We start from the raw sequence: 25,549 nt of genomic DNA, 5'->3' as shown, positions 1-25,549 counted from the left end.
GGTCTGAGTGGGAGCCTTGCTTTCTGAGGACACACCAGGTTGTGCAAGAGCCGTAGATGTCAGCGTGACTCACGCCTGGTACCCAGTCCCATCTCTATCTCTTGTCTGCTGTGCTGCCTCACTGGGTGGAGCCTCAGTTTCTGCACTTGTAAACGGACAAACACAGCATGTACTTTAACCCTCACTTGCGAGCCTGATGGCATTTTTAAGGTCTAGCACAGAGCAGGCCCATTGAGTTTCAGCTTCCTTGTTACCCCTCCCAGGCCACTGGTCTCTGGGAGTCAGTTCCTAAGACAATGGAGTCAAACACAGACCTAATGGGAAGGGGACCAACCTTGACCACCTACAGGGTGCTAGGATCCTGCTGAGTCCCTATGGTATTGGCCCATTTTACAGATTCAAACACTGAGGCTTAGAGCAGAGATGTGAAGGAGCTGACATTTGAACTGGTCTGTGGAAAAGGCTTTTGTCCCCTGTGTTGGGAGAAGAGAAGGCCTTGGAGCCTGGTCTTCTAGGGTCACTTGTGATCCTGCCTCATCTGGGGAAAGCAAAAGTCTGGAGTCTCATAGGAGCCTGGGACACCCGCAGCCTCCCAGACTCCCCAGAGAAACCTGTCTGACCGCTTCCCTGCCCCGCCCAAGTTCCTGTCCAATGGCTGCAGTACCTGGGCTGCCTCCTCCGCAGCTTTGCTCAGAGAGCCCCGTGGGTGGGGGTGGGCTCATGCAATCCCAGAAGCTTCTGGAGGCCTATGTGACTCCTCCTGGGCCTGGGAGTGTTGGGTGTGGCAAGGAGGTGAGTGAACTCAGGCTGAGGAGGGGCATTTGGTCCCTTACAGCCCCACCCCTGCAGCTCACCCCACCCTGGGTGGGAATCAGTGACACTGGCCCAGGGGCCTTCTCATGCCTGGGCTCTTTTCCACACCCAGGTGTCTGTCACAGCAGCCCTTCCCAGGCCTGGGCCTTTCTGTCCTCTCCTCTTTCCCCTCAACAGGCCACTGGGGCCCTTGGGGCCTCTCTGATTTTTTTCTCCCAGCTTGGTGGAAGGAGGGGAGGCTGGGCAGGGCCTGGGTGGAGGAGCTGGGGCTGGGCCAGGTGTTGGAGTGCCAGGCCCGGGGTCAGCTGACTTTCTGCTTCTCCCTTGTGTCCCCAGCAGCCACGATGGAAGTGATGAACCTGATTGAACAGCCTATCAAGGTGACCGAGTGGCAGCAGACATACACCTATGACTCGGGCATCCATTCAGGTGCCAACACCTGTGTGCCCTCTGTCAGCAGCAAGGGCCTCATGGAGGAGGAAGATGCCTGTGGGCGCCAGTACACGCTCAAGAAGACCACCACCTACACCCAGGTGCCCCAGAATCAAGGTCAGGACTTCTGGGGTCACTTCCAAGGGGCAGCAAACCTGCAGAGGGAAGGCAGGGGAAGAGGAGGCCGATTAGGGAGCTTCTATTCTGAGGGGGCCTTCTTACTGCCAGAGGACAGACGTTCCTTGGCTTGGCAGGGCCAGGTGTTATGGTGGCAGCTGGAAGTACAGGTGTGAAAGCTGTGGAGAGATGTCTTCTTTCTGCATAATTAGAAGGTGGACCCTCTGCTTTCCTCCACTGAGAGGCCGCTGGCGTAGCTGCTAGGGCATCTATTTGTGGAAATCCTAGGCCCACCCAAGAGATGGGGCCCGGAGGGCCATACTGACGTTTAAGCCACTCCCTGTTTTCTGTTCTGACCTTCCTGTCAATCTACCATATCATACGAGCTGTCTCTCTGGGCCTCTATTTGTCATCCTATATAATGGAAGAGTTGCTGGTGATGAGAGTATAATTAGAATAATGAAATTTCAGGGTTGAAAGAGACCTTGGTTGTCTACCTGATGGTTAAGAGCATGGGTTTGGGCTCTGGAGTCAGACTGCCTGGCTTCAGCCCCCACATTGGGCTTTAAAGAAAAACCTCAAGCAACTTGCTATGCCTCAGTTTTCTAATCTATAAAATGGAGATAATAGTACTTACCTGGGTAGACTTGTGAGGATTAAAGGAGGGGAGATAGGAAAGCACTTAATTCACCCCTAAGCACATCCTAAGTGTTCAAAGATGTTACTTATTTCTATTGGTAATAGTTATAGATGTGTTTATTATATGTAGTGGGAACGTGAATCTTTTAGAGAAATTAAATTCTCATATAAATTTTGCATGTTTGGAAAGAAGAGCTCCCATTTTATGGATTAAATAACTGAGGCAGTGAACCACTTCAAGGGGATGGGTTAGGGGCAGACCCTGGAGTGTGTGATGCACTGAGGCTTTGGGGGTAGGAGGCCGCTGTCTGTGTCCCCTGTCCCTGCTCACCTCCTGCAGCTCAGTCCCTGCCCCATTGGCCCTCAGGTGACCTGGAATACCAGATGTCCACGACGGCCAGAGCCAAGCGGGTGCGGGAGGCCATGTGTCCTGGCGTGAGTGGCGAGGACAGCTCCCTGCTGCTGGCCACCCAGGTGGAGGGGCAGACCACCAACCTGCAGCGGCTGGCTGAGCCATCCCAGCTTCTCAAGTCGGCCATTGTGCACCTCATCAACTACCAGGATGACGCCGAGCTGGCCACGCGGGCCCTGCCCGAGCTCACCAAACTGCTTAACGATGAGGACCCGGTGCGTGAGGGGCGCGGGCAGGGCAGGGACGGTGAGATCAGACGTCCTGAAGGGAAGGGTCTACCTGGAGCAGAGGGAGGACAGTCTGACTTAAGTCTGTCTGAACTTTTCTTTTTAAAAAAATATTTTTTTAAAATATTTTTTTATTTTATTACTTTTGTGGGAGTGTACTGGCAAATCAGATCTGACTGGTAGAGGAGATTGTCCCTCCTTCCCCAGGAGAGCATCTGGTGGATTTGAACCGTGCGTCTCTGGGATTGTAGTTGCAGCTCCTTGCCACTAGGCCACCAGAGCTCCCCTAAAAAAAATTTTATTATTTTTGTGTGTGAGTGTACCGTCAAATTGGATCTGATGGTACAGGAGGAGATTTTCCCTCCTTCTCCAGCAGAGCACCTGGTGGATTCAAACCACACACCTCTGGGATTGCAGTACAGCTTCTTGCCATTAGGCTACCAGAGCTTGCCATGTCTGAACTTTTTTTAAAAATTTATTTATTTTTTAAAATTTTTATTATTTGTGTGTGTGTGTACCGTCAAATCAGATTTGACTGGTACAGGAGGAGATGGTTCCTCCTTCTCCAGCAAAGCATCTGGTGGATTTGAACCGCACACCTCTGGGATTGAACTTTTTTTTAAACTTTTATTTTAGTGTGTGTGTGTGTGTGTGTGTGTGTGTGTGTGTGTGTGTGTGTTTACCATCAAATCAGATCTGACTGGTAAAGGAGGAGATTGTTCCTCCTTCTCCAGCAGAGCATCTGGTGGATTTGAACCGTTCACCTCTGGGATTGCAGTACACCTTCTTGCCACTAGGCCACCAGAGCTCGCCATGTCTGAACTTTTAAAGTAAATCTGCCTGCTCCTCTTCCTCACAGGGGCAGCCTGACCTGGCCCACCCACTCACATTCCCCTGCCCCTTTCCCCCCCACCCCCATCCTGCAGGTGGTGGTGACCAAAGCAGCCATGATTGTGAACCAACTGTCCAAGAAGGAGGCATCGCGGAGGGCCCTGATGGGCTCACCCCAGCTGGTGGCGGCCGTGGTCCGCACCATGCAGAACACCAGCGACCTGGACACGGCCCGCTGCACCACCAGCATCCTGCACAACCTGTCCCACCACCGCGAGGGGCTGCTAGCCATCTTCAAGTCGGGCGGCATCCCTGCCCTGGTCCGCATGCTCAGGTGCCTGTGACTCCTTCCTACTGAGCCCATGTGTCTGACTTTTCCAAGACAGCTGCAGGTGAAGGGAAAGTGTTCTAGGCAGAGGGAACAACAGGTAGAAAGTCCAGTGTGGAGACTGGCCTCTCTCCTCCATCTCCCTTACCAGGTTTGGAGTTTGGAGATTTCAATGAATTTCTTTTTTTAATTGAGAAAAGTTTATAGAGAACTTGGATTTTCAATGAACTTCATGCAGGACCTCAGCGGTGGAAGCCTTCCACACAGCGGTGGCTCAGTGGGGATGGATGTTGAGAGGTCCCGCACTGGAGTCCTGGTGGAGGGGGAGGCAAAGATGCCATGTGGTCCTGCTGACTGGGGCTATGCTCAAAGGAGAACAGGGTTTCACTACAGGGATACCTCCATGGGGCTGCTGATACTGGGGAGGCTTCCTGAGGCCTACGTTTCTGTCAGACCCCTGGGGCTTACCTCATACCAATTCCCCACCTGCCACCCCAGCTCCCCCGTGGAGTCGGTCCTCTTCTATGCCATCACCACCCTGCACAACCTGCTGCTCTACCAGGAAGGTGCCAAGATGGCAGTGCGCCTGGCAGACGGGCTGCAGAAGATGGTACCCCTGCTCAACAAGAACAACCCCAAGTTCCTGGCCATCACCACAGATTGCCTGCAGCTGCTGGCCTATGGCAACCAGGAGAGCAAGGTGGGACCCCCTCACCCCACCCCAGACCCAAAGCCTGCCGCTGTCCCTTCCACCGCAGCCTCGGTGCCCCGCCCTTCACTCCTTTGAGGGTAATACATGTGAAATACAGACGGATATGCTTCAGCATCTCCCCGAATGCCACACCTCCCTCACACAAACACTGCTGTCCTTTCTGCACGCGTCCTCCAGTGCTGGTCTTTGAGCATAGTTAGACGCATAGCTGTCGCCATAGTGACCCAATGCCATTCAGCGGTTCTGACTCACAGCTTCAGGTTTCTGAGGCTGTAAATCGTTATGGGAGGAGACTTCCCATCTTTCCTCTGAGGAACAGCCTGTGAAATAAAACTGCTGCCTCTTCAGTTAGCAGCCCAATATATTACACATTGCACTACCAGGGATCCTTAGGGGGCGAGTATGTGTGTGTATGTGTATGTATATATTTTTTCTTTTTAGGATGATATTTTTATTATGTGATCAGTTCTCTGACACTTCATTGGAACTGACGTCTAGAGATTGCCTATCCTCCTGTGGAACCACCTGTAGAATCTGGTGGATTTGAACCACCTGAGAGGCATGACCTTTGGGTTAGCAGTGAAATTCCCTGTGGACTACGTCATTAGAGCTACCTGGTATTATATGATACTAAGAGGAAATTTCATTATATTTTTGCTGTACTGTTTTCAAAACCACCCACTGTAATGTCCAAATAGCATTTCATTTTCTGGAGACTCCAAACTTTATTCTGAGGCAAGGCAGTAAATTGTTCTAGATTGCCCCCCATTATACAGAAATGCTATATAATGAACATCTTTGGGCACGCAGTTTTCCCCCAAAGAAGTTTCCCTGGCCTGTTTTCATCAGTCAGGCACATGGTCTATGATCACAGCTAGTAAATGGCAGATATAGGATTTGAACCCATGACTATCTACCCACAAAGTCAGTCTCTTAAAAATATTTCTAGGCTTTTACCTACATGGCTTTCCAAAAATTATTGTTCTCATTTACAGTGCTACTGACAGCAATGGGTATGAACAGTTTTACCACATCCTTGCCAGCTTTGGGTATTATCCTGTTTTCAGAATTTTGTCTTGTTTAATAGGCATAAAAGCTAAACAGGTTTTAGCTGAAGCTCAGTAATGATAGCTCTGCCAACCTCTTTACTTTCTTCCTTAATTCTTTGTCTGCCTCACACTCCTTCTCATCCTCTTCTCCCAACAGCTGATCATCCTGGCCAATGGGGGACCCCAGGCACTGGTGCAGATCATGCGCAACTATAGTTATGAGAAGCTGCTCTGGACCACCAGCCGCGTGCTCAAGGTGCTGTCGGTGTGTCCCAGCAATAAGCCTGCCATCGTGGAGGCTGGTGAGTGTTAGAGCCTGTGAGGGTGGCCTGTGTGGCCAGGAGGGCTGGGGTGGAGCGTCCACCCAGCTGTCAGCCTCAGTCACCCCTGTACCTCTGTGACTAACGTGGCCCCCGACTCCTGCCCTAGGTGGCATGCAGGCTCTGGGCAAGCACCTGACAAGCAACAGTCCCCGTCTTGTGCAGAACTGCCTCTGGACCCTGCGTAACCTCTCGGATGTGGCCACCAAGCAGGTGAGGGAGAAGGGAGGGACTAAGGTGGGCATGGGACCCCTCCCCCTTGCATCACACCCTGTTCCAGCTGGTTGGGAAGTCTGGCTTACACAGCTGGGGAAGCCTGGGGCCTCCATTTTCCTCCTTTATGTCTGAGGTCAAAAATACCCTGAAAACCCTCATCCCTTTAGTCTAAGGACCCAGTCCCCTTAGGGGATAGGGAAGAGAAGACAAAGGGAGTTGATGTTTTAAAACTGGGGCTCTGACAGTGTCAGAGGAGTGGCTTTACCGGAACCCTGGGGTTGCTATGCAACAGCCTCAAAGTGCTCGCTAGCAGGCAGAAACACAAATTCAGAACAGTGTAACAGCCAGTTCCTTGGCTCCTCCTTTTGACCAGATCACTGTTCTTGTGAGCCCCTTCCCTGTCCATAAATGACCCATGCATGGAGCACCTACTATGTGCTGGCACTCTGAATGCACTCATGGACTGAGGCGGCAGGTGGGAGCCCATTATTCAAGTGCAGAAACTGAGGTGCAGAGAGTGAAGTAACTGGTAGAACTGGAATTTGAATCCAAGCCCATCTATCTCCAAAGGTCTAGGTCTTTCTCTTCCACAAGCCCACATGGCTAATCCCAGCTGAGAGGTGAGCTCCTGGGCCTAAGAGGTTTCCTGCACGTGGATGCAGCATGAGGACCATTAGGGGGCAGCAGTGAGCACCCCTCCCCAAACTCAGGGCGACAGTGTGTGAAAGTTGGTCAGCCAACTGGTCAGTCAGGCCACTGAAGTTTGTGGCCTTGTCTACAGTTTCCTCCTGGCCTAAATGTCTCCTTGGTCTGGGCAGCATTCAGCTTAAAGCTGAACACCCAGAGAAGAGGTGGGATGAGATGAAAGAAAGATTGTGATTAGAACCAGGCCTGAGTTCAAATTCAGCCCACTAGTTACAGTTTGTGGACAAATCCCTCAACCTCTCTGGGCCACGGAAGGCTGGTAAAACCCCCTCAGAGGTGTCAGCAGAATTACGGAAATGTTCTCAGCTCAGCTCCTGACGTGAACTAGGTAGCAGGTATCCACCGAGGCTGGACTTGAGTCCTTTTCACCTGCCTCTCTTCCTGGGACATACGGGGAAGGCTTCCTGGAGCCTGGAGCCTCCCTCACTCTCCACCACCTTCTCCAACCCTCAGGAGGGCCTGGAGAGTGTCCTGAAGATTCTGGTGAACCAGCTGAGTGTGGACGACGTCAACGTCCTCACCTGCGCCACAGGCACGCTCTCCAACCTGACCTGCAACAACAGCAAGAACAAGACGCTGGTGACGCAGAACAGCGGGGTGGAGGCGCTCATCCACGCCATCCTGCGCGCTGGCGACAAGGACGACATCACCGAGCCGGCTGTCTGCGCCCTGCGCCACCTCACCAGCCGCCACCCCGAGGCTGAGATGGCCCAGAACTCCGTGCGCCTCAACTATGGCATCCCAGCCATCGTCAAGCTGCTCAACCAGCCCAACCAATGGCCACTGGTCAAGGTACCGGCTGCTGCTGTGGGTGGACGCTGAGTGAGGGAAGGGCTGCCCTGTGTCCAGGTTAGGCACTGGATGTTGTTACGTGTTGTCAAGTAGGAAGTGACTCGTAGCCGACTCTCTAGCGGGTTTTCTGAGGCTGTAAATCATGCAGGAGGAGATTGCCCATCTTTCACTTGCATAGCAGCTGGTGGATTCGAACTGCCTGCTTTCGGGTTGACAGTGCAACTTTCTTGCCAGTTGGCCACCAGAGCACCCTTCGGTGCTGTATTGCTACAGACAAAGCTGCTATAATAAAGCCAAACTGAGCTAGTTGTTACTGAGTCAACTCGTCAGTTCCAACCCTCAGCGTGTGTCAGGGTAGAACTGTACTCTGCGGGGCTGTTTGCTTTTAATTTATTTTGTTATTGCTGCTGAGAACACACGCAGTGAAACATACACCACTTACTATATACAGTGCAGTGACTTGGATGACATACTTCCAGTTAAATGATCATTCTCTTCCTACGTTTCTGAATTATTCCTCTCTCCTTAACATAAGCTCACTGCCCCCTGAGGCTCCTATCTACTCTTTCTCTTTTAAAAATGTTTTATTTCTTTTTTTAATTATGATTTGAATGAAAATCACAAGTGAATTGGTTTTTCATTCAACCATTCCCACACCGGGGAGATCTGGCGGCACCCTCCCTAGCGAGCTCAATCTTCCAGCAGCTTCTCAGGAGAAAGACGGGCACGCTCTTCCGTTTGGGATTTCCAGCCTAGGGAGCCCGGTGGAGGGGTGCGGTGAGTCAGAACTGACTCAAAGGCAGTGAGTTTGAGTTCTGAGTTATTCATGCACATTTTGTTTTATAACATTAATCGCAATATCCACAATGTAACCACACTTTTCCCACCTCCTCCCTGCAATTCTCACTTCCTATCTAATATTTCAAGCTGCTGCTGTCACTTTGATCCTCCACAGATAGTTCTGAAAAGAGCATAATGCACAAGGCAGACATTTCCCACCAGTGCGGCGGAGCCAGCTCCTTGGGATTTTCAATGACTGCATTTTCAGAAGTAGATTGCCAGGCCTTCCCAGGCACCTGTGTATGGACTTGAACCACTAACCTCTGGTTACCAGCCAAGTACAATAATGGTTTCCATCACCCCGAGGCCCTACTATGACAAACCCAACCCAAAGCAAACCCTTCGACGTGGAGTTGGTTCCAATGTAGCAACCTTATAAGACAGAGTGGATCTGCCCCATGGAGTGTCCAGGGCTGTCATCTTTATGGACGCTGACATCACATCCTTCTCTCTTGAAGCAGCTGGGTGATGCTGAGCTGCTGCACCACCAGGGCCCCTTGCTAAAGACACCCTAAAATATACAACTCACATGAGATAAATTTTATTTTACTCTGTGATGGTTTGGACCTTGATGGCTCTGCTCTAGAGACCCAGATTCCTCCTATCTTGTCCTCTGCCATCCTCCAGAACTCCAGGTTTAAAACTCACCAAAGTCCCTCAGGCTTCTCATGAAACTGGGGGTCCTGGGTAAAGCCACTGGCCCACGGGGTATGTTTTTGTGCTTAAAGCTCCAGTTGCAGGTTCAACTGTCTCATCGTACCCACAGGTGTGTTCCAGGCCCAGAGAAGTGGGGAGCGCTAGCAGCAGCCAGGAAGTGGGACACACCACCTTGGTGCCCACCGTAGAGCCTGGTTATCTAGCCACATCTAGAAGCAAAGAGGCCAGGAGACATGACTGTCAATCCAGCCACTGGGTGTCCTGCTAGAACTCACAGAGGGGGTTCTTAAGAGACCGAGAGTAATGCAGATACTGGGCACAAAGTGGGTAGCGCCTTCTTCACAGGAGGCACTTGAGAGGGAGAGGGAAGACACACCATCTTTCTCTCCTGGGCAGGGGAAGCCTGGTGGTATTGTTTTCAGTGAGTATTAGAATTAGAAGAGGCTCTGGTAACACTGTGGGTAAAGCATCCCGCTGCTAATCTAAAGGTCAATGGTTTGAACCCATCAGCTACCTCAGGGGAGAAGGATGGGGCACAGCACTTCTGTAAAGAGTTATAGTCTTTCAAAGCCTACGGGGCAGTTCTGCTCCATCCTGTAGGGTCGCGGTGAGTTGGCATCAACTCGATGGCAGTGGCTATTAAAATTAGAAGGCTCCTAAGTGGCACAAATGGTTTGTGCTTAACTCCTCACCTAAAGATTGATGGTTCAAATCCACCCAGAAGTACTGAGGAAGAAAGGCTGGGTGCTCTGCTTCTTGTTAAGATTATAGTCAGGTAAAGTCTTTGGAAGAGTTCTACTCTGTGACAGATGGAGTTCCAGAAGTTGGAATCGATTTGCTGGCAATGGTTTTGTTTTCTTTCTGTTTATTAGAGTTAGATATGAAGCCCCATAGATCCCGTGGAATAAGGGACTTGGCTAGGGTGGTCTCATTCTGGAAACCTAGCATGTATGTGTCAGGCCTGGTGGACAGAAGAGGCAGAGGAAAGAGGAGATGATGGATGCTGGGAAAGTGGGGTCTTCTAAATGCTCAAGAAATGCCCCTCACCACTGCTCTTTCTCTGCCAGGCAACCATTGGCCTGATCAGGAATCTGGCCCTGTGCCCAGCCAACCATGCCCCACTGCAGGAGGCAGCGGTCATCCCCCGCCTCGTCCAGCTGCTGGTCAAGGCTCACCAGGATGCCCAGCGCCATGTGGCTGCGGGCACACAGCAGCCATACACGGTACGTGAGCAGGTGGGAGCCGTAACAGCCATCCCTCAGGAACCACGTGTCCCCTGGGCAGATGAGCATGAGTGTGTGCATGGCTGGGCATGCGTGCACACGTGTGTGAGCACTCATTCATATTACCTGTGTGTCTGTGCACGTACACGTGCCCACACGTGTGCATGTGTGTGTGGGGGAGAGCTGGTTGATGCCAACGCCAAGGAGCAGTGAAGCTGCTCAGGGTGCCATGGGGAGGTTGTGGCCACGTGCAGAGGCCCCCTGTCCCATGCCCGTTGCTCCTCGGACTGTAGGACGGTGTGAGAATGGAGGAGATTGTGGAGGGCTGCACTGGGGCCCTGCACATCCTCGCCCGCGACCCCATGAACCGCATGGAGATCTTCCGACTCAACACCATCCCCCTGTTTGTGCAGGTGAGTCTGGGATGGGTGGGAGAGGTCCCTAAAACCTCCACTTCTCCTCACTGCCAGCTGAGGATAAAAGATTAAGAACTTTGGTCCCTGAGAACTGGGGTCTGGGCCAAGCATCAAGGAGTCAAAGAAGAGTTTAGAAGCAAGTGACTAACCCAGGAGAGAACATTAGCAAAGCCCAGGTCGGAAATGGCTTTACCAGCTTAAAAGCAAGAGAGAGTTCATAAGGACAAGAGAACGTGAGAGTCAGTCCCATACATATAAAAACCATCTAGGAGTCACAGAAACAGGAAATCCAAACAGAAGACGAAAATGTCAAGACAGCAAGTGTAAGGACAGACAGGGGTTTAATACCCTTCGTATAAAAGAACTTGATTTTTCAAGAGCCCGAGTTAAACAGGGAACAAACAGCCATTCCCAGGTGGCTCTCTCGGCAAATAGGGTTCAGCCCCCGAGTGTAAAGAAATGAAGCTTACACACACTCCTCTGCCCATTTTCCACTGTCAAGCTGTCAAGGGAGGGGTAAATATGAGCTACCCCGTCCCAGTAAGATGGGACAGTTCAGGGGTCTCAAGCACCACTGGTGTGAGGCCAGTGGGAAGGCAGCTCTGTAATGTGAGTAATGAGCCGTTAAGTATTCCTACACATTGACCAGGTTACTCAAGTTTTGGACTCTCTCTTTCTGAAATCATTTGAAACAATTTAAAATACAGACATAAAAGCATGTCCTGAGCTAATGACTGCAGTGCTACTTACATCATGTCGAGTGGTCACATAACAGTGATATTTAAGACGAATATTTTTGGATTTGGAAGTTTTCCCTTTTATATGCCGCAAGTGGACTATGATAAAAACGCAGTGGAAATAGGTCAACATGGTCACAGGCCATGTGGGACTTGGGAGTGATGAATCTGTTTTTTTTGTTTTATCCCATTCTTGGGCCTTTCACATTTGCCTGTGTGAGTGAGCCTGTGTTAGATCTGGGACAGGGAGGCTGAGATGGGCAGGACCAGGGCTGTGCTGCCTGGCCTGCCTAACCCTCCCCTGCCCCCTGCCCACCCTGTGCCCCTCCCCAGCTCCTGTACTCCTCCGTGGAGAACATTCAGCGTGTGGCTGCAGGGGTGCTGTGCGAGCTGGCCCAGGACAAGGAGGCAGCCGACGCCATCGATGCTGAGGGGGCCTCTGCGCCACTCATGGAGCTGCTGCACTCCCGGAACGAGGGCACAGGTGAGGAGGGCCTGTGCAGAGAGGGGGAGTGGGGCGAGGAGCCTGGGCCTGGTTCCCCCCAGCCTGAGGGAGAGGCAGGCGCCTGACTTGGCCTCTTCTGGCCTCTCTCTGCTTAGCCACTTACGCAGCTGCTGTCCTGTTCCGCATCTCCGAGGACAAGAACCCAGACTACCGCAAGCGCGTGTCTGTGGAGCTCACCAACTCTCTCTTCAAGCATGACCCAGCTGCCTGGGAGGCTGTGAGTATCCTGGCTGGGTGGCAGGGTACGGTTGTGCAGGCCAGGCGGCACACTGCACAAAGTCACACTGAACATTTAGAGGGACTCCTGCCATGAGGGCAACTTGTAGATTTTTGTTTTATAATGGGATTATTTTACGAATTTTCCAGCAGAAGTACTAAATTGAATCATGCAACATCTTTTTTTTTTTTTACAAAACTGACCATTTCATTTTCTGCATTTGTATAAAAGGCTTTTTTCATTCGCATTAAGGCCTCTGTAGGCAAGCAGTGGCCCTAATCCTGGGTGGGGGGTACCTCCCTGTACCCCTTCTTGAGTCCTCTCCCTTCCACCATTCTCTGGGTCACTCCCTAAGCATGGCTGGTGAGACCCTCCACCTCTGTTTATCAGGTGACCCCACTTTGTCAGCCCTGGAGGGAGCTTTGCTTTTGCTCTGCCCCCTTTTGAGAAGCACTCTCGCTGCCCTGACCGGGGCTGTATTTTCCACTCCCTCACCCCCACATTACTGCTCTCCATTCTCAGGCCCAGAGCATGATCCCCATCAACGAACCGTATGCAGATGGTAAGCGTGCCAGCCCAGGGAACTCAGCAGGGCTGTGTGGGTGTGAGGGAGGGACAGATGCTGTGTCCTCACTGCCAGAGGACCGTGGAAGCCACTCTGGAGGACCCGTGGGTACCCAAGTCTGGTCTGTGGGAACTGGGGGAGGATCAGACCCACTGAGCTTGAGCAGAGGTAGAAGGGGTGCAGAGGGCTGTCCAGACCCCCTCGCAGAGGGTGCCCTGCAGACCCCTGCATGGAGCCCCCTTCACCTCCCTAGATATGGATGCCACCTACCGCCCCATGTACTCGAGCGATGTGCCCCTGGACCCCCTGGAGATGCACATGGACATGGACGGGGACTATCCCATCGACACCTACAGCGACGGCCTCAGGCCCCCCTACCCCACCACGGACCACATGCTGGCCTAGCCGCCTTGACCCCAGTACGGCACGTTTGTTCCCTAAACCACCCCCTTCCCTTCCCTCTGGAATTCCTGAAGCCCTTTTCCTGGAGGCCTTCCCGGGGACTGAGCTTCTGCATGGAGAACACATGCCCCGTGCAACCTCACGCTGGCCTCTTTGCTCCGTCTGGTCTCTGGGAAGAGGCCCAGCACCTGCAGTGGGTGGTGGCTGGGTGATGTGGAGTGGCGTGAGCCCCTGACCCTCTGTCCATCTATCCCCCGCCCCCCTGCAGGTGCAGTTCCTCATCTGAGTGCCTCAGGTGCAGGCGATGGGGCCTGACAGGACCGCGCCTGAGCAGAGGCAGTGGCGAGTCTTCCTGCCGACTCTGTGCCCCCCGAGGCTCCCCTGTGCAGGGTCTTTTTTGGGATGGTGATCTGCTCCTACTTTTCTGTCCTGAGCTGTGGACCCTGGGGTCTGGCAGCTCTTCCTCCTTGTGGCCCCGGTCACTGAAGCTTTACGACAAGTCACCCACTGTTCCTCACCCAGCAGGCCCCTGGCCTGTGTGGCTCAGCCTCTGGGCCCTGCAGGTCGTGGGCTCCTTTTCTGATCTAATCTTATTGGACTCTACCTGACCAACTGCCCTGAGTCTCCATCCAGGTCATGGGTTCAAGGCCTGAACCCCTAAATCCAAAGCATCTTTTGAAAAATTCAGGGAAGATAGAGAGGAGATATCAAGTCCCCACGGTTGGGACACTGCCTGCTTCTCTCTCCAGGCACTAAATTGGCTGTGGCCCCTCCTGGGGAGCTCTGGGGAGCAGCTTCCTCACACACCCCCCACCCCACACGACTGCCCTGGCTAACCCCAGAAGTGCTCTTGGCTGACTGAACCCTCTGGTGTGCGACGTGGTTAGGGGCTTCCCCCCCCTTCCTGTTCCGAACTCCCCTGCCACCTCTTGCACATGGAAGGGAGGGCTGGGGGAGGTCCCACTGAAGAGTTTTATTATTATCGCTTTATGTTTTTGGTTATTGGTTTTTTGTATAGACCAAAGCAAGGAAAATAAAAATAACACACAGATATAATGAAAGCTGTTTAAGCGAGTGGGGTAAGAGAGGCGAGGGGGTTGGTTCCCGTAGCTCCCCAGTGAGGAGTTGCAGAGCGTGTGTGTGTGTGTGTGTGTGTGTGAGAGAGAGAGAGAGCGAGCACACGTGATCTGATCCAGAGGGCAGGAGAGGAGTGTTGGGAGAAACCAGTGTTTGAGGAGCAGGCATTAGTTTGATTGAATCTATCTTTACAGGACCCTAGCTTAGAACCCTCACCACTCCACGCACGATGTCCTTTTCCAACAATATGCCCAAAGTATGTGAGATGACTTTACACTGTTGTTGCCTTCAAGGAGCACCCTGGCTACACCTTCTCAGAAACATAGTTCTTTCTGGCAGTCCATAGGATATTTAGCACTCTCCTCAGACATCTCAACTCAAAGGTGGGGGGTCAGCAAAGGAAAAGATGGACGGACACAGTGGCTGTAACGGTGGCCTTGAGTATGTCAGAGACGGTCAGGATGGCACGGGATAGGGTCGGGTTCAGATCCACGATCCACTGTTCATACAGTCGCTAGAAGTTGTAGATTCCACAGCATTTAACAACAGCAGCAAACTTAGACTCTTAGACGGTTGGGAGGGGTGAAGAGATGAGTGAAGAGGGGTGAAGGGAGAGTCACCTCTTCAGAGACCCCAGGCCTTGTTCTAACAAGCTGCCTCCTTTGCTGGCCTCTCACCCCTCCACAGGGCCATCATGCCACAATGCTTATTTGACTCATGTATGCACAAAGCTCCTGTGTCACGACCCCACCCCATGGCCTGAGGCCACCCGCCGGGCTGCCCCAAGCTGCCTGCCTCCTCTGCTCTCAGGATCCACCTGGCACACCCAGCATCCTCTGCTCTTCCTTTGTGCTGTTCCCTCTGCGGTCACCTGCTTGTGGATCCAGCTCAGACAGGCATCACCTGGGAGCACTCCAGGGTTTACCTGTGCTGCCTGCCCAGCCGGGCTGGGTCTCAGGGTATCCCCGGCACAGCTGTCACTTCACCCGGCACAGCTGTCACTTCACCCGTCACGCTGGTAGAACTGGCTTATGTGACAGTTCCCACCCACATCCTCAAGTTCCGCCTGCTGGGAGGGCTGGGTACACGCCATCTGGCAGCCTGAGAACACAGCGTGGTACCTGCATCTCTCCTGCCCAAGGCTCATTCATGGAAGAGTGGTGGGTGGGACATTAGTTTCCTAAGACTGCTGTAGCACAAGTAGGGGGCTTGACAGAACAGAAATCTATTTCCTCACAGTTCTAGAGGTTCAAAATGCACACTGGGCTCTTGGTCCTTAGACTCCTTCCGTGGATGTAGTCCCTGGCCCCTTGATCCCTGAAGAAACCTGTCCTCCCATTTCTCTCTGTGCCGGAGCTGCTCTTTCTACAGCTCAGAGGTGATCAGACGCAGGACTCGCCCTGCGCTGGGATGAGCTCGCCTCAGTGATGGCCTCACATCACATTACGGAAGCCCATCATCATCTTATGGGAGATTAGTTTACATCTGCTGGTATCATCATGTGCTTTTGAGTTGAGTATGACCCATAGTGACCCTGGGAACCACAGAGCTGAACCCTGCCCTGTCCTGTGCCATCCTCGTCCGCTCGTATACACGTGGGCCCACTGCCGCAGTCACTGTGTCAATCCATCTCATCCACAGTCTTCCTCTCTTTTGCCTACCCTCCACCTTTCCAAGGAATGTTGTTGTTATTGTTGTTGTGTACCACAGAGTCAGAACTGACCCAGAGGTGACACTCTACTCTCTGGTGGGTCTTCAGAGGCAATTAATTGCACAGGAGGAGATTGCCCAGGCTTCTCCCATGGAGCAGCTAGTGGTCTTGAACTACGTGGCTTCAGGATTGCAGCGCAGCTTCTTGCCACTAGGCCACCAGAGGAATGTTTGTTGTTATGTGCCATCGAGTTGCCTGTGACTCATAGTGACCCTATGTACAACAGCCCTAAACCCTGCCCTATCCTGTGCCAATCTTATTGTCTCCAACACACCAATCCCCATTGCCCCAGTCACTGAATCAATCCACCTCGTCGAGGGTCTTCTTCTTTTGCTCTGTTCCCTCTACCCTCCCAAGCATGACATCCCTCTCTAAAGACTTGTCCCTCCTTACAATATGTCCAATGTATGTCAGACGAAGCTTCAGAATCCTTGCCTCCAAGGAGCAGCCTGGCTGCACCCTCTCCAGGGAGAACTTGTTGGTTCTCCTTTCAGTCCAGAAGAACAGACCCTCCTAAAAAACTTGGCCAAAGTATATGAGATGAAGCTTTGGCATCTTTGTCTCCAAGGAGAATTCTGGCTGCACTTTCTCCAAGACATGTCTGTTCTTTTGACAGTCCATGGGGCATTCAGTGCTCTTCTCCAACATCACAACTCAGAGGCACCTGTTCTTCTGTCATCCTTATTCACTGTCCAGCTCTCAGTTACATGAGAAGTGACTGAAAAGAAAAAAGTGTTTTTCTGCAGGTATAGAGGTTAGAATTCCAACACAATTTAATGCATAACAGAAGTGATAGGAATGTTGGGGGCAGAGTTTGAGTAAGAGGGAGCTGGCTGGGTCAGGACACGAGCCCCCAAGGAGCCACTGGGGAGAGGAGAGGGTGGTGAGCTCTTAGAGATTATCTGATGTTTCACAGTGCACAATTAATACTGCCAGGAGCTGGAATGGCCCAACAGGAAACAAATTAGGTAAGTGGAGAATTTAGTAGAAGGGTAATTTACAAAGGGATGGTTGTTGCTATGTGCTCAGAGTGACCCTATGTACAATAGCTCTGAACTCTGCCCTGTCCTGAGCCATTCTCACTATCTCTGACACACCTACCCCCCTGCCCCAGTTACTGTGTCAATGCATCTCATCTGGGGTCTCCCCCTCCACCTTTCGGAGCATAATGTTCTTTTCCAGGGATTGGTCCCTTCTGGCCACATGCCCAAAGTCCATGAGATGGAACTTCAAAATCTTAACCTCCAAGGAGATGTCAAGGGTTCACCCTCTTCGAGACAGACCTGTTTGATCTCTTGGCAGTCCATGGTGTATGTTCAATACTCTTCTCCAGCACAACAACTCAAAGGTCTCAATTCTTTTGTCATTGCTAATTATTGTCCAGCTCTCTGATGCATGCAAGTAACTGCGAAGACCATGGCCTGAATCAGGCACACCTTGGTCTCCAGACTGACATTGTTGCTCTTTAGCACTTTGGAGAGGTCTCTGACAGCAGATTTCCCCAATGCAATCCATCTTTTGATTTCCTGACTGCTGGTGCCAAGAGTGTTGATTGTGGAACAGAGCTAGTTGTAATTGTTAACAACCTCATTATCTTCTCCATCTATCATGGTGCTGCCAATTGGCCCAGTAATGAGAATCTTTGTCTTCTTGATGTTGAGCTTCAATCCATATTGAAGACTACATTCCTTGACCTTCAGCACCTACATGCTGGGACAAGAAGGGAGGGAGAGAGGGAAGGCTTACCTGAGATAGGATTGTGTGGAGGAGGCTTCCTGATCAGCTAGGGGCAACCTCTCAGGGACATCAACCCTTCCACCAATGGTCCTCATTGCCAAATTCAAGGAGAAGCCAGAGTAGTAAAGAGGGATGTGGACCAAGCACACCTCTCCCTCTTCCCTGAGCAGACTGGAGAGAAGATCTGGAGAGACCAACAGAAGATATAGTCACAACCTCACCTCACACACTCTCCTTCCCAAAAGAGGCCTTGAGGAAGCCTTACAAGAGAAAAATAGCTTTCCCAGGCCTCATAAATAGGCAATGAGGGACCAGGGAAAAGATAAAGCACCCTGATGAAGTGAAGGGTTAACACGTCCTGAACTTGAGCTTCACATTGGACTCTAAGCTTCCTGGCAGCCCAGAGAAACAGGGAAACTGGAAGCAAGTGATTTTCAATGGATAAAAGTTGATTGCTCCCACTTTTGTGTACGATTTATCTGAGCTGGCTTAGTGGTGAGAATGAATGCCTTTGAGTTGTGTTGGAGAAGAGTACTGAAGACCCCATGGACAGCCAAAAAACCCAACAGATACGTTTTGAAGAAAGCGCAGCCAGAGAGCTCCTTGGAGGCAAAGATGATAAAGCTTCATCTCACATACTCTGGGCATGTTGCTGGGTGAGGCTATTCCTTGGGGCGGGGCAGCAAAAGAGAGGAAGACCCTCAGCCAGGTGGACTGACACCGTGACTGCAGCAACGGGCTCGAGTGTGTCAGAGGTGGTGAGGACGACACGGGACAGGACAGGGTTCAGATCTGTTGTTCACAGGGCTGCTATGAGTCGTACTCAATTCAGTGACACCTAACAACAACATATAACAGTGATAAGGAGCTGTACTGCCAACCTAAAGGTATGCAGATCAAATCCACCAACTTCTCTGCTGGAGAAAGATGGGCAATCTCCTCACATGTGATTTACTATCTCTGAAAACCCTCTGGAAGGTCAGCTATGAGGTGGTTCCAACTCGAGGTATGTAGGAAGCACTGGTGGCTTGGTGGTAAGGAATTGTACTGCCAGTGCAAAGGTATGCAGTTCATATCCACCCACTGCTTTAGAGAAGAGCAATCAACTTTCCAATACGATCTACTTAACAGTACACAACAACATTAACAACAACCTTCTTGTTGTTGCTGTTCCGTGCTGTTGAGTCGCTTTAAATGTCGTTCTATCCTGTCCCAACCTCACCATCTCAAACACATTCATTCCCACCACTCCACTCACAGAATCGATTCATCTCATCGAGGGTCTTCCTCTCCTGCGCCATCCCTCCACTCTCCCAAACATGATGTCCCTCTCCAAGGATCAGTCCCTTCTTGCAACATGCCCAAATTATATCAGACGAAGCTTCAGAATCCTTGGCTCCAAAGAGCATTCCAACTTCACCCTCTGCAGGACAAACCTGTTTGTTCTTCAAGCAGTCCGTGGTATATTCAACACTTCTCCAGGGAGCATTGATGGCCTAGTGGCAAGAAGCTGCACTGCAATCCTGAAGGCGCATAGTTTAAATCTACTTGAGGAAAAGCAATCTCCTCCTGTACTAGTCAGATCCAATTCAATGGTACACACACAAAAAAAAAATAACAAAAATTGATAATAAATAAAAATAATAATAACAACCACCTTAGGATAGTCCATTCCCTTCTCAACCCCAATCTCCTCATCTGTCAATCGGGAGAATGCTTGTGCTGCCTGTCCACCCTGAGGATGAAATGAGGAGATGCAGTGGCTTAGGCACTCTGGTGGCCTAGTGGGTAGGGGGTTGAGCTGCCAAGTCAAAGGCAGGTGGTTTGAATCCATCAAGGAAGGAAGATGGGCAATCTTCTCCTGTGTGATTTTTCAGCCTCTGAAAATCTGCTGGCGGGTCAGCTGTGAGTTTGGCCCTACTTGACAGGACAGCAACTACAACAATGGCTTGGAAGCTCTGGTGGCCCCTAGTAGGTAGAGGGTTGAGCTGCTAACCAAGTGCCTCTTATCTCCGGTGGTTCGAATCCACTAGTGGCTCCACTGGAAAAAGGTGGGCTACCTCTTCCTGTGCGATGTGTGGTTTCTTAAAACCCACTGTAGGGTCAGCTGTGAGTCAGTGCTGACTCAGTGGCAATGAGTGAGTGAGGGGCTTCGACAGGGGAAGGCCAAGGGGCTTCTTCCTAGGCAGGCTTTGTCTTTCTGTTTTCCAGAAGGGATGCCCACCCCAGGGACATATCTGAACACTGCCTGGAACTATGTCATATGACACCCCCATACACACCCCGTCCCCAGCTATCAGGGAAGCTGGGAGAATGAATATGTTATCTTCACATATTAGTCCCCAGATAAAAACCAAGGCTCTGCTAGGAAGTAAAAAAGAGAAAGGTGAATCTACTGGGTGGCTCACCAGTCTTGTCTACTGCAACCTGGAAGAGTTCCAGGTCAGTCTCAGTCCTCGTTGGCCACTTCGGTCCAGGAGGCAGAAGGGCTTCAAGCATCTGGCTTTCCACCAAGAAGTTGGCAAGATCAAGTACAGGCTTAGGTGATGAGGCCGACTTGATCGAGCGGGTTTAGCGAGGGCATCAAATGACCTGTTTAAGGCTGCTTGATTGGTAAGTGGCCATTCAAACCCTGCCTGCCTCCATTCTGAGGAAGACCTCCAACGAGATGGCTTGACACAAAGACTTCAGCAATGGGCGCCAGCGTGTCGGAAGCGATGACGATGGCACAGGATAGGGCAGGGTTCAGGTCGGCTGTTCACAGGCTCACTGTTGGCTGTACATGAGTTGAAGCCACCCAACAACAACAACGACCACTTAGGACATGAGGGCAGTGGTGACAATTCTCTCCTTCTATGCAGGAGACTGGAGTTCAATTCCCAGTCAGTGCACTGAAAGCGTAGCCACAACGTGTGTGTCAGCAAGGGTCTGATGGTGACGCTGAATTCAGCAGAGCTTTCAGACATGGAAGCAAGGCCCTGACAGTCTGTTATGCTTAGTTTACTCTCTGCCTCTCTCTCTCTCTCTCTCACACACACACACACACACACTGAACTGGAAGCCAGCTTAACAGTACAGAGAAGGGTTCTTCTGTCTGCTGCTCTCTATAGTCAACATTTCCACATCACAAACAACGCATCAACAATACAAACCAAGACAGGGCTGTAAGAGTGAGTCCCACCTTGATGGCAGAGAAGGGCAGCAGTGCATTAAGCTGTAGAAGCAAGGCCCCTGCCCCAAGAAATGCCATGAACCTGAATGAGGGGTAGTAGAATCTAATGGGTCAGATTTCACAAGAATTTAAAACAAGTCTTAAAAGTAAGGTGTCACCCATCAGCAGATGAATGGATAAACAATGGTGTGTGTACACACACACACACACACACACACACACACACACCACACACACACACTCAATGGAACAGCATTCAACATTCAAGGATATTCATGAGTCTGTGAACCATCTCACAATATGGATGAACCTGGACTTGCTATGCTGAGGGAAGCAAGTCTATCAGGAAAAGATAAATATCAAATGAGATCAGTATGAGAAAACGTCAAGGAGGGTTTAGACACAGAAATAATCTTCATTGGTCCCTAGCGATGGGGAATGGGAGATCATCAACTAGATGGCCAGGCTGATAAGTCAGCACTGATGCACTGCTGGCCCACCAGCAGGTTTTCAGGGGGCTGTGAGTCCCTGGGGGAGATGGCCCATCTTTCTCCTGTGAAGCTGCTGACGGATCCCAGCTGCCAGACAGGCACCACCTTAGGGTTAAGAGCACAACTCTCTGCCGACCAGGCCACGAGCGGTCCTTGCTAACTAGATAGTGAACGTGTATGACCTTGAACGAAGGGAAAGTCAAGCAGAATAAAGGAGAGTTCGGTACAAGATGACCAACACAAAGGTACACACTGGGGTGTACACAAGAGTAAAGGTAGCAGTGGTAATACCGTCACACACGATCCTGCACTAATACTAATAACAATTTACGAGCAGCATGGAGGTAGAGACCTAGACCTAGACCAAGAGGCTGTTGTGAGAACAGAGCAAGGGGAACACTACACGGTTTAAAATTAAGAAAGGCGTGTGTCAGGATTGTAACCTCTCTCCAAGCCTATTCAATCTGTATGCTGAGCAAAGTATTCGAGACGCTGCAATCTATGAAGAATGTGGCATCAGGATTGGAGGAAGACCCATCAATAACCTGCATTATGCAGATGACACAGCTTTGTTTGCTGAACGTGAGGAGGACATGAAACACTTGTTGGAGAAGATCAAAGAATATAGCCTTCAAAAGGGAGTGCACCTTAATGTCAAGAAAAAAATTCTTATCACTGGACCAACAAACAACATCATGATAGAGGGAGAAAAGACTGAAGTTGTCAACGATTTAATCTTGCTTGGATCCACAATCAGCAACCTTTGGTACCAGGAGTCAGGAAAATGGTGACCGGAAAGGTAATATACAATAAAGGATGGATTAGATGTGGTAATTAATGTTATAAAACAAAATGTCTATGAAGATTGAATGAAAAACTTGTATGATTTATAAACTGTCATTCGCATTTTTTAAAAGAGGATAAAACAGTTTAAATAAATTAAATTAAATTATAAAAGATGGAGTCATAGAGGCTCAGGAGGTGAGCATCCTGGCCTTGAACCTGGACTGGATTGTACTTGAACCCAGAATGTCTGACTAAATACCAAAGCTAAATACTAACTACCCAATACTAAATACTTTCTGAGTGAGCCCATCTGGATGCCCAGTCCCACCAGTAACCTCTGGACTGGCCTGGAGTGTCCAGATAAAGCCGGTGAGGATGGGAGGTCTGGAGGAGACCCCACTTGCAGAAGCCTTGGCAGATGCCTCAGAGCCCTGGAGGATGCAGCCTAGAAGCCAGGAAGTGGGACTGGGGAGAGAGAGCGGAACTAGAGAGGAAGATTTCTAAGCAAAGTCTTAAGGAAGACGTTTCTAGAAGGCACGCTATTAAAAGTATTCCAGCAAAGCTGGAGGACCAACTGGTAAGAAGAGTAGGAAGGACTGGTGAAGTCATCCCGGGCCACCATGTGGGCCCTTGGAGCAGGTACGGTCTAAAAATCCAGCAGCAACCGGGACCTGACATCGGCAAAGGATCACAGATGGAATCACAGATGTTCCTCACTGACGGTTATAAGGAGCTGTCTTAGTTATTTAGTGCTCCTGTAACAGAAATATCTTTCCAAACAGAAGTTCATTCTCTCAGTTTGGAAGGCTGGGAGTCTGAATTCAGGGTGCCAGCTCTAGGGCACATCTTTCTCTATCAACTTCTGGGGAAAGTCTTTGATTCTCTCAGTATTTGCAATTCTGGTGCTCCTCAGCGACTTCCACGTGTCTCGACATCAGCATTTCTCCGGATGTAGGAGGCACATAGCATAGGGACTCTGGACCCTACTCTCCAATCTCCCATCCCCATGAGGGGTTGCAGAGTGGACAGTTGTAATCCATGACAGTTTTTCACTGGCTGATTTTTCAAAACTAGATGGCCAGGCCCTTCTTCCCCATTTGGATGCTAGGGAGCCGTGTAAGGTGAGATGTGGGCTCACACTGCCCTCTGGTGGCTGCAGACAGACTTGCCCAGTGCCAGTGTCCTGAAGCGGGTCAGCCTTCTGGGTTCTCCAGCTTCATCTCAGTCTTCACCCCTCTTCCTTCTTCTTTATTCCAAACTCCTTAGAGGTCATCAAGGCTGATTTCTAATAGGACGCCAATAATTCAACTCAGCAGGTATGTTTCAGGAATGTAATGTGCTACTCTCTGAAATGGATCAGCATCAACCAATTCTTTTTCGAACAGTGACTGTGTATTCCTTCTACTTTTGTAGATTCAATCTTGAATCATTCAAGATTGTAGAATTTCTCAGTATTGTAACTAGAGGTCTGAAGTTGTTCCTCAGCTCTTTCAGACTGGTAAATGGCACACGTGTTCTTCCATTTTCTTTCTATTATCTAATTCTAGGTCTTTGCATACTTTACACTATCTTCTCAAATTGCCCTTTGAAATCTCTGTTCAGCTCACTTACTGCAGTATTTCTTCCCTTCACTTTGGCTTCTTTGCATTTAAGAGCAAGTTTTAGGGCCTCTCTGACAACCCTTTTTGTCTTTTCTTTTATCTTGTCTTTTAATGACCACTTGCTTTCTTTATGTATGAAGTTTCCATGTTATTTGTGTTCAATCTATCCAATCTGTTTTTGAGATCATCTTTAAATTCAGGTGATCTAAATGCAATGTCAGATTTTGGTTTTCTTGGACTTTCAAATTTATTTCTTCAGCTTTGGTTTGAACTTTCAGATGAACAGTTGATGATCTGTTCAATAACTGACCCGTGGCCTTGTTCTAATTGATAATGTGAAACTTTTCCACTGTCTCTTTCCATGGTCAGTTTGATTCCTTTGCATTATATCAGTGAGGCCTATGTGTATATTGCCGCTTATGTTTGTTTTTTTTTTTAAATTCTTATTAATTTCAATGAAAATTTAGAGACTTTGGATTCCATTCATTCATTGTTGCACTTTTCTCCCTGTCCACACCTCCCCCCCCCCAGTATACTCTTCTCTTTGAAAGTAAAATTCTTTCATTGTTTTACAATCCTTTCCTGCCAGGTCCACTCCACTATGCAGCCTTCGTTCTGGACTCCTGTCATGACAAAAATACCTAATCACATATCCCTTTTAAACAGTTCTCTCCCTCATCTGTTTCAATGCAGTATACATTATTGAACCCATCTTTCTCAGTCTCCCCCCAACCTTGATGTCAGTCCTGTTTTACAACAATGACACCATGCAGTATTTGTCCTTTTGTAACTGAGATATTTCACTCAGCATAATGTCCTCCAGGGTCACCCATTTTGAATAATATTGTATAGGTTCCTTGTTTTTCAATGCAGCATAGCATTCCATTGTGTAAATATACCACAGCTCCTCTATCCATTCGTTTGTTGATGGGTCACTTATGCTTTTAAAATAAGATTGTCTGCAATAAATAAATCATTGATTATATGGAATCTATCATTTAATTTCCCGTCTCATTTCTGCCATCAAAACCTTATTTTCCAGTTACTAAGACTTCTTCATTTCCAACTTTTGTATCCCAGGCACTACTTATTAGGCATCTTGACTGCCAAGTCTGATTAATTTCAAAGTGCAGAAGCTGCTGGGAATCCCAAGGTTCTTTGACTTAATGCTTATACTTGAATAATATTCATATTAACAGGTCTTCCTTGTAAGTATATGGACATTACTCTATCACCGACAGTGTTATGGGGAGCTCCGGCAGTGTAGCCCACTGCTACCTCAAGGCTCACACATTTCCAGAGGTTCAAATTCACCAGTGGCTTCAAGGGAGAATCTCCTCCCATATGATTTACAGCCTGAGAAAAGGAAAGTCAGCTATGAGCCAGGTTCCATCTTGACGAGTTTGGGTTGACAGCATTGTACTTCAGGCTAGATCTTCAAATGTTCTTTTTGACTATGAATGTGACACCATTTCTCTTTGTTGTTCCCAGCATAATAAATGTGGTTAAGAATAGCCTGTACTGTTTATTTCAAGTCACTGATGTGCAGGATATACAATTTTATGCCATCCACCTCGATTTTGACAACTTCCAATTTTCCTAGATTCATACGCCCTGCATTCCAACTAAAAATGGATGTTTACAGCTGTCTTGCCTTATTTGAGGCTTGCCACACCCACTTCATTGGGTGAAAGCTTTACTTCATCCAAGTCATTAAGATAAATTTTACTTTGAGGAGGTAGCTTTTATCTAGTTGTGTTTTGAGTGTCTTCCACCTTGAAAGACCCATCCTTCAGCACTTTATCAGATAATGTTATGG

The 25,549-nt window shown here is 49.8% G+C and overlaps 1 protein-coding gene across 1 annotated transcript; it reads left to right on the top strand.

Annotated features, from left to right (window-relative positions):
• The first annotated feature begins 1,156 nt into the window (after positions 1-1,156).
• Positions 1,157-13,603, top strand: JUP (junction plakoglobin). The gene is made up of 14 exons (XM_006901638.1): positions 1,157-1,362; positions 2,369-2,628; positions 3,567-3,805; positions 4,298-4,499; positions 5,718-5,862; positions 5,990-6,093; positions 7,255-7,593; positions 10,158-10,313; positions 10,607-10,726; positions 11,800-11,950; positions 12,067-12,188; positions 12,711-12,750; positions 13,007-13,172; positions 13,424-13,603. The coding sequence occupies exons 1-13, from the start codon at positions 1,158-1,160 to the stop codon at positions 13,156-13,158; spliced, it is 2,235 nt and encodes a 744-aa protein (XP_006901700.1). The 5' UTR covers position 1,157; the 3' UTR covers positions 13,159-13,172; positions 13,424-13,603.
• The last annotated feature ends 11,946 nt before the right edge of the window (positions 13,604-25,549 follow it).

This window comes from Elephantulus edwardii, unplaced genomic scaffold (genome assembly GCF_000299155.1).
Source record: "Elephantulus edwardii isolate Elephantulus edwardi_28Jun2011 unplaced genomic scaffold, EleEdw1.0 scaffold00340, whole genome shotgun sequence".
Taxonomy (NCBI): Eukaryota; Metazoa; Chordata; class Mammalia; order Macroscelidea; family Macroscelididae; genus Elephantulus; species Elephantulus edwardii.
The sequence above is the reverse complement of the archived record's forward strand: the minus strand, read 5'-3'. Positions and strand labels throughout refer to the sequence as shown.